Source organism: Notothenia rossii (assembly GCF_949606895.1).
Source record: "Notothenia rossii genome assembly, chromosome: 7".
NCBI classification, from domain to species: Eukaryota; Metazoa; Chordata; class Actinopteri; order Perciformes; family Nototheniidae; genus Notothenia; species Notothenia rossii.
Genome location: NC_136905.1, coordinates 75171828 through 75192014, shown reverse-complemented (window position 1 = coordinate 75192014; position 20187 = coordinate 75171828). Strand labels below are relative to the sequence as shown.

At 39.7% G+C, this 20187-nt stretch overlaps 1 protein-coding gene across 2 annotated transcripts; it reads left to right on the top strand.

The window, feature by feature from the left end:
- Positions 1 to 7277: 7277 nt before the first annotated feature.
- LOC307013948 (protein FAM163A-like) lies at positions 7278 to 19997 on the top strand. Of its 2 annotated transcripts, XM_079641590.1 has the most exons (5): positions 7278 to 7647; positions 8339 to 8391; positions 15708 to 15831; positions 16671 to 16785; positions 16960 to 19997. In XM_079641590.1, the coding sequence occupies exons 4-5, from the start codon at positions 16693 to 16695 to the stop codon at positions 17344 to 17346; spliced, it is 480 nt and encodes a 159-aa protein (XP_079497716.1). In that variant the 5' UTR covers positions 7278 to 7647; positions 8339 to 8391; positions 15708 to 15831; positions 16671 to 16692; the 3' UTR covers positions 17347 to 19997. The 2 variants fall into 2 exon arrangements, with proteins under 2 accessions (XP_079497716.1, XP_079497717.1); XM_079641591.1 differs by lacking the exons at positions 7278 to 7647; positions 8339 to 8391; positions 15708 to 15831 and having other exon boundaries at positions 16495 to 16785.
- The last annotated feature ends 190 nt before the right edge of the window (positions 19998 to 20187 follow it).

Sequence of the window (20187 nt, the reverse complement as noted above, 5' to 3'; positions counted from 1 at the left end):
TACAGAAAACACTTGAATCTATCAAGCAGAAAAAGTACACTGAAACTTGTGTAAAGACTCATTTTAATTGAATCATTTTCTTTATCGATGCAACAATGTGAGGAATTCATCAACACTGTTTTGACAGTTTGCATATTAACTTTTCTCTAATTGCCAGTTTATTTGACACTTCTGCCATTTTTTTTATGCAAATCTCATTAAACAACATCACATATTGATAGGATCCACTTTGTGACAAACATGGACGCTATTTTAGAGTGTTAGCATGCTTGTGAGTCAGTCTGGGGTCACTTGTTTAATTTATACAGGTTTAATTTACGGGTATATCGTATATTACTCACAGACTCTCTCTGCTTTCTTCTCCCTGAGGAAAAGGTTGTTGCAGCTGATATTGTGTTGGGCTTGGAGACACTCTGCACCTTCAAATGTAATTAAAAACTAATCTGTAGCCCAGCACAGCAGAGTGTGTTAACAGAATTGACTAATATGTCCACGGGGAAGACTCACACTGCAGCGAAGGCTTCACCTGCAGTGGCCCCCCCACATGAAGTGATAACGGTGCAGCTGTAGGCCTACGATGGGGGGGCAAACCAGCGAGTCCACGGACAAAGCTGTGTGGGTTCTGCAGGTTAACTGTAAGCAAAAAACATAGACAAAAAAACATGTAACCTATTACATACATTTTATCTAAAACCATTTGAAAAGTACTTATTTCCACAAAAAAATGGAACCTGGGCTCATAAGCATTAGTGAGGTCTACTGATGTCCTGCTTTCACTTCAGGGGGTTTCATGTTAATGGAAGAAGGGGCCTTGCTACAATGTTGACAGTACAATATATTGTCCTAAGTATTCTAAGCCCCAACAAACGCCATATTCTCTTAAACCTGCAGCAGAAGCGAGCTTTAAACACAACTTTTGACTTGTGTGCTAATTATGGTGAACTTGTTAGCAACCACAGCTATCTGAAGACACATCAAAAGCATATTGAGTTTAGTTTTTTGCCACCTGTCGAATGCAAGTGGACTCTTGGTAAGTTGATTCACTCGTATTGGTTTCTAACTACTAATGTTAATGCTGAGAAGAATAAACAATGTGGTCATTTTAGCTACAATATCCCAAATGCTAAACCGTGTTTGCTAACTATTTGTTAGCTTTGTCTCTGATGGCCGTTGGTCCTGGACTGCTAAGCTTGCAGTTTTTAGATGTTTCTCATTCATTTTTCAATTTAAAAGTAAACCAGTATCAAACGTCCATGGGGCCTAGTTGAAGGTAGTTTCTCCTTTTTGAAGTGTTTCCCTTCCTCTTAAATGGTGTTTCCTGTAGCAGTTCTGTCAGGTTATGGCAACGTTTCTCAAAGTGTTAAAAAAAGTAAAGTAAAAAAAATGCATGCCCCCGGACCCCCCTAGACTAGAGGATGTGAGGTCCACCCCCAAATAAAGCAGGATAAAATAATTAAATGAAATACATTTTCTTTTAGTAAACACTGAAAACTTGTCCCACAGACCCAAACAGCACACAAAGGTTAAAGGTAAGCATAATAATGTTAAAATGTGCTAAATATATACACTACATAAAAGAGGAGTAAAAGTAGCTCACGACTTGTTTTATTTTTTTTAAGTAGTTCTCATCCTAAAAAAGGTTGGAAACCCCTGTTATAGACAACCCGATATCACGGCAAGACGTGAACATGTGACGATTTACCATGCTGGGAGACGTGAAGATGTCACGATTTCGCCCCTTCAAACGTGACAGTTAGTTACACGGTATTGTTAACCCATGTTTTGTTTATCACCGATGTATTTTGTCATACACATATTCCTTCACATTTACATTTTAATTTGCATTAAAGTATTTCGCGAGACCTTCTAACATGTTTTTAAATATAACTACGATTGTAGTTATATTAAATTAACATGAACCGAAGTTGTTGCCTGGCAACTCAATCGCACAACGTCACGCCCGTTAATTCCACATCTACACCTATGTTCATGTCTTGCCGTGATACCGGGTTGGTTATAGAACGATACATTTGATAATTTTAAACTTGGCCTACCATTTTATTGGAGCTATGAGGAACAGGTGGGGCTTGAAAAGGCCCATCTGTTCAAAGTGGGGAATGACAGAAAAAGTTTGAGAACCACTGGGTTATGTTTAGGAGTTGGAGGTTAACCTACATTTTAACAAACAAATGTGGTTAGTTGTGGAATTACAGTTACTACTGTTTCTCAATGTACTTGAGTACTATTTTGTCATACTTGTACTTCAGTAAGTCCAATTTATTGCTACATATAAGTCTACTTTTTACTCCATACTATTTATTTAGCCCGCAAAGTTACTTTTTACATATAAAAACATACGTGATGCAGTATTAAATATTTAGCCTCCCAGTTTTTGAAAAAATATTTGACAAACTGCAATATTAAAAGGCTCTTGCTTCTAAGCAGTACATGGATTTTAAATTTATTTTTCAAAAGAGCCCTGTGCATAATGAGTACTGTTGATACTTTACTTGAATTTAAGACCATATTATTTATACTTTTACTTAAGTAGAGTATCTGAGTTCACCTCTGTATGTGGTTAAGGATGATAACATACTTTGGCCATATCTTGCTTTTGTGTTACAGCTGGAAACGGACAGAAAAAACCACTGTCTAGCCTTAATGAGTTATCATTTTGGTTTCACCTGAAGTCTGCTTCAGGGGCTAAAATCTGTAAATAACGTTAGCCGAGGATGACCTTTTAAATGTAGCTATTTTCCTCTGAGAGATGTATTAAAATAAGATGCAGTGAGTTATTAGTGCACTGTAACAAACATAAAAGTATAGAAATGGGCTTATAATGTGCTTTTCGGGCCTTAATGACACAGTAAAACATTAAGAGAAACATTAAAGGGAGCCCAGCTAAAAAGAAGTAAAACCTATGGTGGGATGGATGAAGGTATTACTCTTCTTAATGATACAAGGAGGAATTCACTTGACAAGTTCTGGGTATATGATAGCAATTTGCAGTAGTGTACAGTCCCTCAGAGCTTTCCTAGTGATGACAACCCAATTTAATTAGCTTTCAGTTTATTGTGATGTGAGCCTCAATGGTTGATCGGCTGCCTTAATCTCCTCTGTGGAGAATACAGGATATTAAAGAGAGGACACTTGGCCTGCAGTACACCCAAAAAAATACTGCAGTTTTGATTGACAAAATGGATTCTGTGAAGGAATAGAGACACGTTTAGTCCTCTTTGCACTGCCTGTTCATTTCTCCTGTTTGTACTACAAACATCATCAAAGAGGAAGAGGAAACGTGCATTTCTTTGAAGGCCGAAGAACATTCCTTCACTTCAGAATATCCCTAAGAGTTGTTTTGATGTTTCAATCTGGTGAGCTGTGAGGCCACTAAGCTAATTTAGTGACTTTATATACAAAGTCACATACTTTTTAATGATTATTTTGCCTTTTTGAGTGTGTGTTAAAGAGCTTTCAAACTTGATGCAAATCTGACATTCATCTTCGGTTTGTTACTTCAGAGTTGAAGCCTTTCTTTATGTGATATTTCCATGATTTTAATCCTTCTGTAGAAGCGCTGTATACAACAAAGGGTTTATTGAGGAATAAATCAGCTTGTGTTTTTACTAGTATACCAAGATTTACTGTAGCTATATTCTCCTTCCTGCCATACTGCAGCTGTTAAGTGTGTCTGTTGCTGGCAATAAAATATCTGGAGCTATTTTGACCACCTTCTGTTTCAGCAGTAAGTAAATAGATTTCCTCTAGCCCCCAATCATTAATAACCTGCATTATGTATTTGATTGCCCTTTCTGCATTTACAAAGAAACTATGGGGCCATGCTACAGTCTGAGGCTGTACTTAAATTAATACTTTAAACAAAAATGCTAAAGTCAGCAGGCTAACATGCTCACATTGACAATGGTAATACTTGGATGTTAACGTTGTAGCAGTACTTCAGTACAGTTGCAAATTATTGATGATTAGTTAATGTGTTGGCATCGGAAAAATAAAATGTTTAATTGAGAAACATTTACTTGCATCCAACTTCAGGGGATTATCAAAGTTGGTAGGATCTATCCTCCCGGAAACACGAATTATAGGTACAAAATGTCATGGCAATCCATCCAATACTTTATGAGATATATTGGTCTAATAAAAACCTTCTCCATTTGTAACAAAAATAGAAAAAAACAATGCATGGCTCATCCATACATGCCCTGCCGGTATCTGTTCTTTTGAGGATAATTAGATGTTTTCCTTCCCCCATTGTCTCCCTGTGTAAAAAAGCAGCAGTGTCTTGGCACTTGTTTAGCTCAGGAGTTCATAATTCAGCCTTTGGAGTATTTAACTCTGTCACAAGTAGTTTTGCGAGTAAATGAGTTAAGCATGCGCTGCCAACACTGGCTGGTGGTTCTGCTAAAGGAGGGGCACAGTGACTTTGTCCCAGGAACGAGTGCTCAAGCTGTGTTTTCCTGTCACAAACCATTCTCTCATTCGCTCTCCATCTCCATATCTTAGACAGAGTACATACGCAAAGAGGAAGTGTATCACAAATGCATGCAGACAAGCCTGGCCATGAATCAGAGCAGATTAGATTCATTCAGCGCGCACACACAGGCTCTCAACTTCACTCTGTGTAAACTTCCCACTGCTGCACTCTGTGTCATTCCTGTTGTCATCCTAATTTCATCTGAGGAACCCTGCCAAGGCAATAATGAACTCGAGTCATGAGACAGGGGCCATGCTGAGTGCTTGTGAGTCGTTGTGTGTACGCGTGCATGTGTGTGCTTGTGTTTATGTGTAGCCCAGAGGAAAGGTAAAGGAAAAGACGGCGTTAAGGAGAGGGGCTTGCCAGATTTTCGGATGTTGTTTGTGTGCTCGGTGTGTGTTTCTGTGTGGCGTGTATTACATCCTACTGGTTTTAAATGAACCAGTGCAGTGGGATGTATCCTCTAAGCTGCTGTAATGTGTCGACTCCTTTATTCAATTTGAGCGGTAATCTCAGAACCCCCTACAGGCCTGCCTTCATCAGCCCCCTGCTACAAAGCTAGCCTAACTTAGCCGGAGACACTCAGAGGTGGAGAAATGCGAAACAGATGAGCCCTTTTTTCTGGATCAAGATTATACTTAAACAAATGTAGCCAGGATTAATCTCCTCATTATATGGGTATTAGGGTCAAGATGGATCTTGTTTGCATGAGCAGTTTGAGAAGGTTGGCTCCAGCTGCTCGAGGGAATTAGAAAGATGAAGATATAATGTTGCAATGATTGGGGAAATAATCTTTTAGTTACATGAATCTGAGGTAAGGTGATGAGTGCTATTGTGTTTGCCCTTTTCTCAAGTGAGCTTCAGCACCATGGACAGCAGCTGCAATCACTTTCATTTCAGACCTTATGCCATAGATCACATGTGTCAAACCCAAGGCCCGGGGGCCAAATCAGGCCCTCGGTGGATTTAATTTCATCCCGCAGGATAATTTCTAATTACTATTAGAGCTGGCCTGCCGGTATATTGCACGCACACCTTCACTCAATCCTGAGGGTTTCCTCAGCTCAGAGCCTGAGCCCAAACATTGATGAACTTTCACCAAAGATGAGATGCCAAGTATCTGGCTTGAACTAGCATCACAGAGCAGCAAACTGAGTTTACATGGATGTTTCCTTCTGCACTTTTTCTCTCAAGACAACAGGGCATGTTTGTTTTTTTCTTTGAGGGAAATTGTTTTTTTTTAAGCTGTTGTTGGCCTGTGGAGAAATGTAATCATAAGAAATGACTCTGTAAAAGCTGCAGATAGAGCCATAAGAAATGAATGCAACTGATTGTTTAATCTTTAATGTTGTTTTTATAGGCAATAATTTAAGCTTTGTTAGTTCCAGGTTTAATATGTGCAATAAGTTCATTTCAATAAGTTTTGCAATAAACATTGAACCAGTCCGGCCCTCGACTAGTACCGATTTTTTTATTTTGGCCCACTGTGTATTTGAGTTTGACACCCCTGCTGTAACTGATCTTATAGAGACACAGATCTGTGTGTTTTAGAGTGACATCACTATGCAAGACTTGCCCATCTATTGGCTTATCTCAAACACATTGTAAATGATAGGCTAAGGGGCGGTACATATCTTTGTGGCTAACCAATCACATTATGCCATCGAAAAATAAAGCACTTTTTAAACATTAAACCATGTAAACATGTCACAGTAGAGGCAGGATATACAAATATGAACCTGAAAATGAGCACAATAGGGCCCCTTTAATGGGTCAGCACTTTCATCAGCTAAAGTGTCATCTAGAATTGTATATCTTTTAATACTATATTTTAATACTATAGTGGAAAAAAGGGCTGTCTTTAAAGTCTGCAGTAGTAAATGTTAATATAAATGCCCCTCAAACTTTTTCTTAAAAAGTCAGAGGTTAGCTCAAAACCCTAAAAGATGAAGTGCACGTTAAACATCTGTCGGAGAAATGTAAACATATGGCAACCTAAACCATGGCTGAAAACTGGTCTAAAGAGCATCTGAAAACAAACAAACATCAATAAATAAGACGTATTACTATTCTAAAGAATGTTATGTTTAGAATAAGCAGAGAAAGGCATATTTGTTTTGTTTTTTGCAATACCTTGGAGTGTGAGATGTGGGCATTTCTTCAACAGAGAGCCTGGTTCTCAGTGGCTTTGACTTTGCTTAGATTTTTATTTTCTAATATGAACTTTTAACTTTTATTTTTTAGTTGGTAACTTGAAGTACCTATACATTGGGATTGGGATTACAGTCATATCTTTAATTAACTTCGTATTTTTAAAAAGCTTCTTATACTAATAGGAGTTTTTAGCCTCCTTAAACTTATCCATTATCCACTAGTTCTTACCTTTACTGTTTTTTTTTCTTCTGTAAAGATATCTTAAAAACGCATGAAATAAAGTGATTTGCATTAATTTGGTTGGCAGGCTGAGAATTACCTCCTCTCTAAGACTTATAAAACTTACTGAGACAGGTTGCTCGTAGGGATTGCAGAGTCAAGGAATAGTTTAACTTTAAAGAGATCAAGGCTTTGGATGTAAATGTGGACATTTCCTTCAACAAAGGCACCACTACCGAGTGTGTTATTCCATCAGCTTTACGCTTTCATCTCCGGATGGTGACGACCCCCCGTGTCCACACCATCCACACCAGCACCATCCCCTCCCACCCTCCCGGTAAAGTGATATCACACGGTGTTAGGCTGTCACTGTCGCTCACACCGCTGCTTTTCCCACCCCGCCCCACCGGGACCGGCGGCAGCGGGGGCCACACCGCCCCCCTGGAGCCAGCCATGCCGAGCCGTGCCACTCTGCAGCCGGACTGCCGCCTCGACTCATCCGTCCCCAGCGCTTCACAGAAGAGGAGGAGGATGCCATGAGATTTCCCATAGGCCCTCACTGGCACCTGGTTGTGAGTGAACCGGGGGGAAAGAGGGGATAACCGACGGCGGATAATGACGCGATGGTTCCGGTTGTAGAGCGACCGCAGGGGGGCTCCGAGCGTCTTTAATGACCGGTGCTGGAGAGGATACCACCGGACTTCATTGTGTGCGGAACCAACCGCACTTGTAGAAAAAAAAGGTTCCCTAACAGGTTCCTGAGATTTCCTTCAACCAGAAAGGTAAGGCTTTACAATCTGAGCGACACTTCACGGCTCTGCGTATCAATTGATCCGCTTTAATTGAGTGTGAATGATGCTAATCAGATGCCGGATTTACCTCAAGCCACCAATACAGTTTAAACATCAGCTATGTTTATATGACAACAAGTATTCACTCTCATTTTAATCCGTCGATCATATTGTAGTTTCACATTGCTTGCACCGGTCATGAATTGGTAACACAATCTGGACAGGTGAGTATACATCGACTTGAGATGGTTTTATCTCAGTACTTTATTCCTATTCATGGTAATGCGATTCACAGTAAGGTGTTCATGATGTTTAAAGAGAAAAATAGAATAAATAAAATGTTTTAAAAATAACATTTTAGAGTTTTTGAGGATTCATAATATCTGTACTATCTTGCATTATGTGTATGGCTGCTTTTATACTGATTTACATTTTCAAATGTCTGCTTTTAGAATTGGATATATTGTGTTAAATGCAACTATGGATAACCTTTCGTAATGGTCACTGACTGAAAAGTAATGAGAGATATAATGGTTTACTGAATGAATGAGTGAATGAGTTTATGATTTCAAAATAAAGGCTAATTGACTGTAGATGCAGCTGACCACATCCCCTCTGGGTTCAGAGGCGTCTCAGGGTTGGTTACAACTGATGTCATGTCTTTTTTTTTTCATTTTCCCAGGGGGCTTTGCAGCACATTCGAGGATGTTCTCCCCCAGATGGTGACTTCTACAGGTAAGTGTTGCACTTGCTTATTTGTATTATCTCTCTTTATTCTCCCAGACAGGTTGCTCATCGTGTCTCTGATCTGTGCACCTCAGGGATATTGCTCTGGGCAAACTGTGTAGCTGAAAGTATTCACTCTAGTCTCAGCTCTTATATTCTCCACTGGGATCTCTGCAGCTCATTTAGATTTCAGTGGTTTCTCCCTTCTTTTTGGCATTATCTGCACCGAATTTAACCCCTGCTCGCTCCACAAATCGAGTTTCTCACGTATCCGACCATAAATCATCCAGAATAAAGGAGTTGAGTATGACACTCCAAACACAAGAGGAGACGGGGCATGTGTGTGCGTTGTCAGTCATAAGGAAGAAACGGATGACTGAATCCCGTTTATACTATTTGAAAATGAAATCATCCACTTTTCCTCCCCCCTTTTTCCTCTCACTCCTTGCTGTCTTTGTTCCCTCCTCCTCCGGCAGCGGGTGTTTCTGTCCTAGATGTGGATGTGTTCCTCTCCTCACACGCTGAGATGAGTGCTTTCAGAGGCAGACGAGGCAGAAAAGTCTCATTTTTACTACCTGGCTAAATTGCCCTGTGATGGAAAAATATTGTTAAAGGAATGATACTTGAATAATTGAAGAGCCAAGGCTTTAAAATTGCAGGGACACACTGTGATTTCCATCTGAAAGTTAGGGCCACTCCAACGAAATATTCATATCATTATTTAAGAATGGAGACACATTCAGGAGCCGCTCAGGTACTGCCACCCTCTCCCCCATCTCCCCCTCTCCCACTCTCTGTTATCTTATCTCCCTGTTTCCCATCCATCTCCTGTTGTAAAATCAGCTCCCAGCTTCTCTATTTCTTCCCTATGTAAACGGATTAAAACTCATCCGCATAATGACTCTGTCTCTAATGTCTTTTTGCAGCTTATAATGAGTTCCAGCTTCCTAGATGATGTTCTAAATACATCTTACTGCACACTCACAACGTTATTTGTATTCTATTTATCTGCAGTTACACTTAAAACATAGCGCTATTAACACGCCAGAGGGATTTCCAGGAGACTTTCTAATATTTATAACAAATTACAATATAATGGGAATAAAATTGCCGAATGGATAACCTAATTAGCTGATTGACAGAATAGTTGCCAGTTCATCTTTAAAGGCCTTTATCAAGAAAATGCCAAATATTTGCTGGTGCATGTTCTCTAGGTTTTTTTAATTTCTCTGTTTTATAGCGTTGTTAATGGTTTGTCAATGGAAACGGTAGCGAAGACAAACAAAACACTTTAAAACACCACTTATGATGGCCATGTTTCATTATTTTAGGACAAAGCTGGAGTCAAAGAAAACCTTGAGAGCATTGAAAGGCCTATATAAATAAAATGCATTATTATTATTATTATTATTATTATTAGCTCAGAGTAAAGATTGGAATCAAAAAGTTTAGTCAATCTGCTGTTTTGTGGTGTGATCTTTTGTCCAGGCAGCCTCAGAGCGATGAAAAGTCTGAGGTGTCCGCATATTTCCCCCAAAACTTTAATGATTCCTTATTTTTCAGACATGGTAGATATAGTTCGCTTTTTGATTAAGTTTTATTTTCAAAGCCTCCTCCTTTTTCCTGGCATGAGAGAAAAAAGCTCTTAATTCCAAAAAACGAAATCATCACCCCACGTCATCCCACGTGAACCTTTTAATAGAAGTTTTGTTTTACCTTTGATTAGGGATATTTTGGATGTGTAATTGTGAATGTTGGATGTGTGGGTGTATTTGAGCCCGTTGCTCACCCACACACGCCTTTGTCTGTTTCCGTGCGCTCGCATTTAGCTGACTGCTAGAATTGTTTCATTTCCCACAGAGAAAACAAATTAAAATATGACACCTCTCTCAGCTGCCTCTCATCTCCTGCTTTCACCGTGTCAAGAGATGACAGAACTGCTAAGTATAGTTCTGCGAGTGGAGTGTGAATCCTCTCCACCTCTCTCAACAGTTCCAACATGATAAAGGTTGGAACTGAATGATGTTGTGGTAGCTCGAACAATGAAATCATGACACCACTTTGTTGTACGTTTTGTGTATGAAAGAGAGTGAAGAGCAACAAGAAAAAGCACAACTGTTTATATTTGAGTTGTGTCCGGGTGGATATAATCACAATATTTATCACATAGAGATTTAAAAAAGATCTCTCATAGTTATGTTCAGTTCAGTTTATAGAGTAGTGTATTAAAGGTCCCATGTCATGGCCATTTCTACTGATCACAATTCCATTGTTGAGTTCTACTAGAATAGATTTATACTGTGCAATTTTCCAAACTCACATTGGTTTCTCATTCAGCATCTCTGTATAGTATGTGTATTCACTCTCTGTCCTAAACGGCTTGTTGGAGCTCCTGCCCCCCCCTCCCTGTGAGCCCAGTGTGCTCTGATTGGTCTGGACGTTGCGAGGCGGACAGTTTTCCGGGTCGGCGATACAGCGAGAGCAAGCGAAACTCATCCTGAGCACACACAAACACTCACAGCCGAAGTAAAAAAAAAAACTGTGGCTTGATATTGAGTCAGAAAAAGGTTTATAACGCTGTGAGAATGGGTCTGCGGAGAGCATTTCTCTGCGATCCCAACTCGTCTATTACCAGCGTTCAGGGAGCTCTATACAAGTCAATGGGGACTCCCTGTTAGTTAGCCAAGGGATCCTGGTGTGTGAGGTGCTCCGTCGATTGGTCCATTTGGGCCAATCCGGTCATTTGTTGTTGTTTGGGTATTCACACGTCACAGAACCCAGGAAGCAAACAATGGAAAATCTCCAACGAGGCGTTCTGGGGCAGCATAGACTGTGTTAGAGTTTTATTCGCTACAGGGTGTACTTTGAGGGTTTGTGACTCTGCAGACCGTTTACATGCATAAAAACCTTCATAACACACAAGGGGACGGCTAATAACCGGAAAAGCATGACACTTTTTTAAGAATTTTAAGAATAAAATGGAAATATATTCTCATTTCAAAACCTCCTCAGAAACACAGAAGCCTCCTGTAGGTTTACGTTATTGTGTTTATGCCACAAGATATTATTATTTTCAGACCCATTTCTTCCACCAGTTTGTCAAAATGGCGAATAGCTCTAAACACAACAACAAGGGCTGCAACTAGTGATTACTTATGTCAATGATATTTCTCCTTTTCTTACGTTTCTAAAAGCCCAAGGTGACGTTCATGTTGCTTCTTTTACGTTCAACAGTACAAACCTTAAAGGTATTCAATTTGCTTTCTTTCGAGTAGGAAACGCATCAAAGACTTACTTCTGAGAAGCTGGAACCAGAGGATGTTTGCCAATGTTGCCATGAAAAACATTCTATAATGAATCCGTAGCTTTCTAAATAGTTTCCAATTAACTTTTGGCTTGACTAAATGATTCATACATTTCATTCAGTTTTGTGGGCTACTGTAGCAATGATGGAACCAAAACTACTGATTGGCTGATTTTCACCATTCAAGAGTTGGAATCAGTAGCTCAGTAATAGCTCAATCAGTAATCACCGACCCCCCCACTTTCAAAACACTGATCAAAACACACCTCTTCAGACTGGCTTTTAATCTGTGAATTATGCTGTGTTGCTGTTTTAATGTTATCATGTTTTATCAAACCACTGTAAAGCGTCTTTGAGCACCTGGAAAAGCACTTTGAAATTAAATAATTTATTATTATTATTATTTAGCTATCTAAATAGTTGCTTTTGACTAAATGGTTCATTAATTTCATTTAGTTTACTGTGACACAAATGCTTCAGCTACCATTGCTATAAAGAGGAATGATGTAACCACAACTACTAAGGGCATGCAGCAGAAATCTAAGCTAGGTTATTGGACGATATTGACCGTTCAAGAGTTGTAGTTGACTGATCCTCTGAACAAAATGTTTTCCAATGCACATGTTCATCTTCTGTAATGGCACCAACTACCTCCACCCACAGAGCCACTCTCTCTTTCAACAAACCAGTGAGCATTGCTTTAGTGCTTTGAATGAAAATCCCTGCAAATCTCATGGATGCACATTTCCTTCAGCCTTTTCTCTTGTACATGTCCTTTACTCACTGTTGCTAGAGCTCACTGTCAGACGCTCTCTAACCAGAGTCTCCTGGCCACCTGGGAGGAGAACTCTTAATCACTTGGAGGAGTTGTTGTGTTGTAGAAATCAGATCCCTCCTCTGAGACTGCCTTCAACCCGTCTCTTTTCCAAGTCGGCATCTGACAGGGATTTACAGCAGATCCTCTAACTCCTCTCAGGCCGCAGTGTGGTTTTGTGGTTGAAGAGTTGTGCATGCGTTTGTTTTCGGAAAGCTCTGAACCCACTGAGTCAGATATGAACTGGGTTGGTTAAGATACTCTGACAGCGTTAGAGTTTCGTCTCCAGACCTCTGTCGCTTGGCGTTTCTGTCTTTCCAGTCTGTTGGTAACTCTCTATAACCCGTAGCTTTACCCCCACGTTCCCTTTGCAGCTTCACTTGGTTGCATGTTATTCAAAATCACCTTTTATTTCTGGTCCTAGAAAAGAGATTGAGATTGCTTTGTCTGTGTTGATAAGGATCAGCGTTTTTATGCATACATTTGCCAAAGTGGCTTCATGTTTGCATGTCATGAAAGGGAATTGAAATGATGTTCAGTGCGGTGAAAGAAGAGGATATGGCAAAAAGAGTGAAAGGGATATTGGCAGAGTAAAGGAGAGACGAGGCAATAAGAGGACTGAAGAGAAGATAGTGAGATGGAGAGATGAAATGGGGGACAAGAGTGACTTCACATCGCTTTTAACGACGTTATCGTGGCCCGTGGTGGTGTATATAATTTAGTACGGTGACGTAATGGAAGATACTGCACCGAGAGAGAGTGGCTCACATGCTCGTTTCAACACACACACTTCTCTCTGTGATAACTCTGTCTGAGATTCATGTGCATTCACTGGAAAACCTAACACTGACCTTATCTTATATAGCATTTTGAAGGGCCACGCCCCACTTACCTTGTGTTTTAGTTTTATTGAGAAACGAAAGAGACGAACAACAAAGAAACCTCAGGTTGGTTTTGACTGTAGATAAGCTGGGGAACAAAACCAGAACAAACCATTCATCCCGAAAGGAGAATTTGTTTCAACCTTTAGGCTGAGATTTTGCAATCACGTCAAAACAAAAAATGTCCCACTATATTTAAACCATTTCATTAGACAGTGAGACTAAAATCAACTGCAAATTACAGCCTAAGGAACCTCGCAGCTTTTGGGAAATTACATTGATACACTAGTAATGAGAAAGAAGCTTGTTCTTTTTTTTTATCATTTTAATTGAGGTGATTAAAATGTTGTTCTTGAGAAATAACTGGATGTTTTACTTAATCAACTTGAACAGTAGATAAACATAGGCGTCGAGAGTTGTAATTACTATAATGGCAGTGCTTAAAATGAATAATTCTGCCTGAGCTCAACCATATAAATGTGTCTAAATTAAGGTCAGAATCATGTATTTTATACTGATATATATGGTATTTCTCTCCTGTTGCATTCATATTCTGGTGGAGGGTTTATTCAAGGCACACGTATTTTCTGTCACACTGCTAATGTATTGCTTTCTGTGAATAGACCTGTTGATAGGCTCTATTTGAGGCTAGACACTACATTTGCTGAGTGCAATAGAGATAATTATGTTTGCAGACGGTTGACTTTGTTTCATTTACACCCTTTCTGCTCCTGTGTGACTCTGCCAATAAGAGCTATTTACCTGTGATGCACAGCAAACACTGGCAGAATGAAAGGATCCTAAACATTGTTTCTGCAGGCATCTTTTCTTGTATTTACTCTGGCTTAGTATCCAAGCTAAGTCTGTCAGACATCTTATGTTCTCACTACTCATCAACACAAGTTGCATGTACGTTTGAGTAAACCCATCTTTACTGTTTTGTTTAATTGCCCTATCCGTATCCAATCCAAGAGATCAAGTGAGGATAATTATCCATGCAACTTTGAAAGCTGCTTTTGAATCTGTCACAGTCAACAACAAATGGCAGCAGATGCACGTACTAACCAGATTCAGTATGCTGAATATGCGCTGCACATATGCACACATTATACCGGCCATATGGCGAGTGTTCACAGTAGCTGCTGCTGCATTCAGCATGCTAATCCATCCACGTCCTGACTGTCTGTTTGCCATCCAAAATGGAATTTAGTCACACTTTGCAGCTGCTTTTAAGATTCTTGTAGTGAACTTATGATGTATAATTGAAGCCTATATGGATCGATTACGTTGTATTACCAGATTCCATACCGCATGAAACCCTGGATGTAACAATTTATGAGGTTATTAGTATGGTTCCAGCTTCTTAAAGTGGACCTATCATGCTATATTTGAATAATATAGTGTAGGACCATACCTATATAAGGCATATTTATACTTTTTATTTTTCAAAATACCAAACAGATCATGCATTTGTGAGAACAGCACCATCTACAGGCCTGGCATATGTACTACAGCGTCTCCAGCGCTTTCGAACGGCAATGTCCGTGGCTGCCTCCTCCTGATTGGTGGAGTTGGCCCAATAGCCGTAGCGCCACTTCTGTGACGTCACAGAAGTGTTCAAATCTGGATCAGTCTGTATCAGATCCGTTGCAGCCCCTTTTTAAGAGATTTGGGTATGGAGGAAAATAGAGAGGGTTGTGTTTTCTGACACTTGGTGAGTTCCCTGGAACACCGGGGACACATATTCATGTATAAAAGACGTACAAAAGTGCATTTTGAATGATAGGTCATGCTCCTTTAAGTGTGAGAATCCTGCTCAGCTCTTTCATATATCCTAACAAATTGAATGCTTCTGGGATTTAAGACCATTGATCAAAAGCAATAAGCAGTTTGAAGTATGTCTCTTCATTAAAGCTGACAGTCAATGGAATGAATCACTGGTTATTCTTCACTTTTTATGAGCGTTTTAGCTGAAATCAAAGTAAGATCAATGACATACTGGGTTTATATCAAATAAAAGGGATAGTACAGTTTCTGTAAAGGAATGATTTGTGTGTATGAAAATAATCAGCAGCCCTTTAAACCAAAGATATTGAAGTGACTGTTATTTTGTATATATTGATTGTTGCGCTTGTAGGTATGTCTTAATGTGTGCATATGTATAAATGCTGATTGTGTATCTATAGGATATACATATTTGTATACATATGTTTATATATATTTGTATTCAGGATTGTGGGAAACGGTATTTTGATCTCTCTGTCTGTACACACAAACTGAAAGATTGACAATGAAGTTGACTTTGACTTTACTTCTGTCTTGACAGAAGCTTCTTCTTTTCCTACTGGAGTTCCAGTGAGAGGATGTTATGAGAGGAACACCGCTCAGGCTGACATGGTTTCCTATCTTCTCACACTCCTCCATCTCTGCACCTCCCGCTGTCTTCTAATGTAAGTGTGTATCTTATATCATCGAAGATCAGCTGTTACTGATACTGCTACGTGTCAAATGGCTCTTACACTAAGCTCATGTAATAATAACAACATATGTTAGCCACAAGGATAAAAAGAAGGGTGTGATACCACCGGCCAGCTAACCAATCAGAGCAGACTTGGCTCTGGTTTCTGACAGAGGGTGAAAAGAGGTGCTGCAGCACAGGCAGTATGAGAGCAATAAAGCATGTAGAAATATCATAGCAGAGTCACAACATACACATATGAGCCTAACATGTTCTCTTTAGTATACATTGTTGTAACTTGAGCTGATTTGCTTGCAGAATGCTACGTTTTGATTGTTCTCGGATTTCTCAGACGCTGAGCCAAGCCGTCTATCAGCAAATCTTGCATAATCATGATTGAATGATATGATAATAGAAATGGTTGCGCCACCCCATCATATCTTTCTGTCATCATGAAAACACCACATCATGGATGGGTGGAGGAGAGTTTCACAGACTGTGTCAGAGATCACTGAAGCTGTTTTGTGGGTTCACGGTTGTTTTCTACTTTCATTTATCATCCATCCCGAGGCCTTGAGCCATCTGATAACTGCTGCATGAGAACCATCTACTGTACTTACAACATGTTCCATCAGAGGAGGTTACATCAGACTTATTCAGCCTACATACATATCTTTGCGGGCATTATAGAAACCTGTTGTTTGCAGATTATTCTGCAGTAAAATTGAGTTGAATCTCGACCTGCACATTCAAAATCCTGAAGTCTAATAATCTGATTCACATTTATTTCCCGCCCTTACATCTCCCACCTTTTACTGCTTGCCTCTGAAGGGTTTGATGGAGAGCTGGTCGAATGTCAGCGGGAACTATCGTTATATCCGGAGGAATTCTCGCCGGAGTGATACTGCTGTGCATCGTAGCAGTGCTCTGTTACTGTAGACTCCAGGTATCCATGCGTGTGTGTGTGTGCTTTAGTCATTTAGAAGCAGGACTGTTCAGTATAAATCTTTATCCACCGATGACCTTTAAATAATGTGGTCAGCATTTCGTCATGAGAAATGTGTTGTGGTTGAGGAACACAGCAGGGATTCCAGCCTTAATCCTCCTCTCTCCTCTGCAGTATTACTGCTGTAAGAAGAATGGTTCTGAGGTGGACGTGGGCTCTGTGGCGGGAGCGGACCCTCTCTCTCATTTCCCCTGCAATGCCTGCAACGCCCTCGCCATGGACGGGGCCGCCATCACCCCGGTGTCTCTGGATCAGCTGGAGACGGGAACTCACCACAACCACTGCCCCACCTGTTCCCCCTACACCCTGCGCTCTGGACTCTCTAACAGCCTGCGTAACGGCGGGGAGCGTCTGGGCTTCCACACATACTACGAGAACCCATCTGTTTCTCTGCCGCTGAACGCCCACCCACAGGGCTCCTCGCCTGTGAGCTACTACAGTCCCACGGACGAGTTTCCTCCCCCTCCACCACCTCCACGCTCCTACAGCACCGATGTCTGACCTCTGCTGCTTTCTAAACTTACACTCACATAGAAAACCTTTCTCGGATGGATTGTGGAGGGTTTTGATGCAGCACAATGACAAACATTACTTCACATGCTCACTTCTGCCACAGATTTCCTCCATGGGGGGTGACCCATAAACTGAGTCCACTGACAGAGAGGTAAAACGCCCATGGGGAGTTTCAGTAAGCAGTATAAACCAGAGATAGTGGTACATTACTCTAGTAAAACCTCATTTTGTTTCACACAAGGCCAAATCACACGCGTTAATAAAATGTCAATGTAAGTGTAAAGGTACATGGATTGATGCGTAATTTAAGACACTTTTTAAGCTGGTCAGGGACATGTGTGACCATGCATAGAGGTTAGTGGGAACACACAATGGGCCCCAAAGGCAAGTCAATGTTCATATGTAGGTGCTATGGATGCAATTCCCCTAAGCCATGTTACTGACTTATGATTACAATTTTAACATTTCAAAATTGCACACTTTCCACACAAAAAAACATGTACATTAATTTGCACTTTTGCACCATATGATTGGGATAAAAAAATCTATGATGTCCAAATTAAATGTTTCTGGATCTAATTTAGTAGTTATCAAAGAAAACGGAGGGAATAACCTTGAAAGTGAAAATGCACATAAATATAAATTGGCTATTTATTATTAGTAACTTCATTCTTAATACAGAGTATGATTAATTTGATGCCTGTTCACACTTTTATTCATGTTCAGCTGCTCTACTACTAAAAACACTTCTCATTTACGCTCGTTATAAATTATGATCAATTAATTTGTGTAAAAAGTGAAGTTGAACACGGTGACTAACAACAACCAAACAATTTAACAAAAAATCAACACCAAATAATATGGATCTTTTGGGATACTTAGACAGGAAATCCTTATTAAAGAAGTGGAATTTACAGCTCCTGCTCTAATTGCTATTATTAACAAATGACACATAAGCATGCTGCTTAAGGCCTGATTTTATTTTTTATAAACTTTTAGACATTTCACAAGATAGTTTAGCCCATCTCTGTTAAAAAGCTTACAAATACCTTCATCAGTAGGAACATAGAAAAGGTGACCCTGTTCCCCCGACATCAAACTGTCTCAATCATTGATTGATTATCAGTTAACAGAATGACAAGCTTCTCACACACTGATAGATGATCCAGCTTAATACATAAGCATTATAAGTCAATAGCCAAGGTGGCTTGAATTAGCCACAGAAATCTTCTCTCTGCCTGTAAAGCATGAGACTGTCATTTGTATTTGTTATTGTTTAGAGCCAGCCATAGTTTTTAATATAAATGGAGATTAATAGGAGTTAGCTGCAGTCTGCTGGGTCTTCACAGCCTAACTACGTGTGATAACATTGCACAGAGAAGGACCCCTGCCTTGTTAGTTTCTGTTATTCTCCCCTGCATTGTTCCCCTCTCCCTGTGCCGGATTTAACCGAGAGGGTCAATGCTAATATGAGAACCCCCCCCCCCCCATCCCTACTGTACATGAGGGCTAACAGTTTTTCTATTGGGTGTTGTTGTTTGCCAACCACAGAAACTCCTAATGGAGCCTAAGTGTTGTTTATCTCCAGAGGAAACACATGGAAAGTGAAGGAGAAACTAGAAAAAGTATGAATTCAGTTAGCTTTTGTTTTCACTCCTGGTTAATGAAACTAGACTGCTAAAAGGGTTCTGCAGTGTCTTCCATTAAAGTCGATGTATTTAACCTTTGTCATGTTTACAGATTGAGACAAACAAAAGGAAATCAGATGTTAGAGGTGTTGTAGGCAGAGAGGATCGTGTACTATGCTTTGTTGATCTTGAAGCTTAAGTTTTGTATCTTATAAGTCATTGTATCTGCTATACAGTACAGTACAGTAACAAAATGCCGTGTTATTCCACAGTATATGCCTATCTATATATTTTTAAGGAGTGTTGTAGTGTTTGTGAGCAACGTCAGGGCTTGAGTGTGTTTTAGTGAGTTTGTACCAAATGTGAGTTTTCCATGCTTTTTAGTTATTCTGCCATCTTGATTTTTCTCTCTATTAATATCTCAGTACAAGACAGAAATTACACGATAAGAGAATGGAAATGTACATTTGGAACAGAAAATGGACTTAAAGTTAATTAAAATGTGTATTAAAAAATACAATGGTATTTAACAGATTATTAGTTAGAAAGGTATAAAATATAATTAATCTGTATTTTCTAACACCACATTGTTTCACTGAGCTGCGAGCTTTGTTACCACATCTCCATACTTTCCTCACCTCACTTTACCTTGTTATTCAGAGGTTTGTGCGAAATTATATAGATATAAAGTATATGTAAAAATACTTTTCTGTTAATTTAGACGTCCACCCAGCATTGGTGTTCACTGCCACTTAACAAATATACTCACTCAACAAATGTGGTCCCCATATCTTGATAAAGGGGGTTTATTTGTGTGACTACCACCGTTGCTGTATCAGAACTAAAGTGTTATTTAGATTTTCCCTTTTCTTTGTCTGACTGTTGAAAATTGTATTTTTCAGAAATTTTCTCTATGAAACTAGAACAAGTTTGGTATTCCCTGAATACAAAATCCACCACGTTTCACAATATCTTCCTTTTTTTTAATGAGGAATAAATGTTTATATCTGCCTGGACTTTTTTTCTGTTTGGTCTTTGCCCACAGTGACTCAGTCAATAGATGCACGTGATGTTGAAATCCCAGTTTCTGGTTAGAAATAAGAAAGAAAAACACCTCAGATGTAGCAGGAAGTGTTGAAAAACCACAAGGGAACAACACTTGAGTAAAATTCTAAGACGGAAGTGAAAGGTAGCTACACGC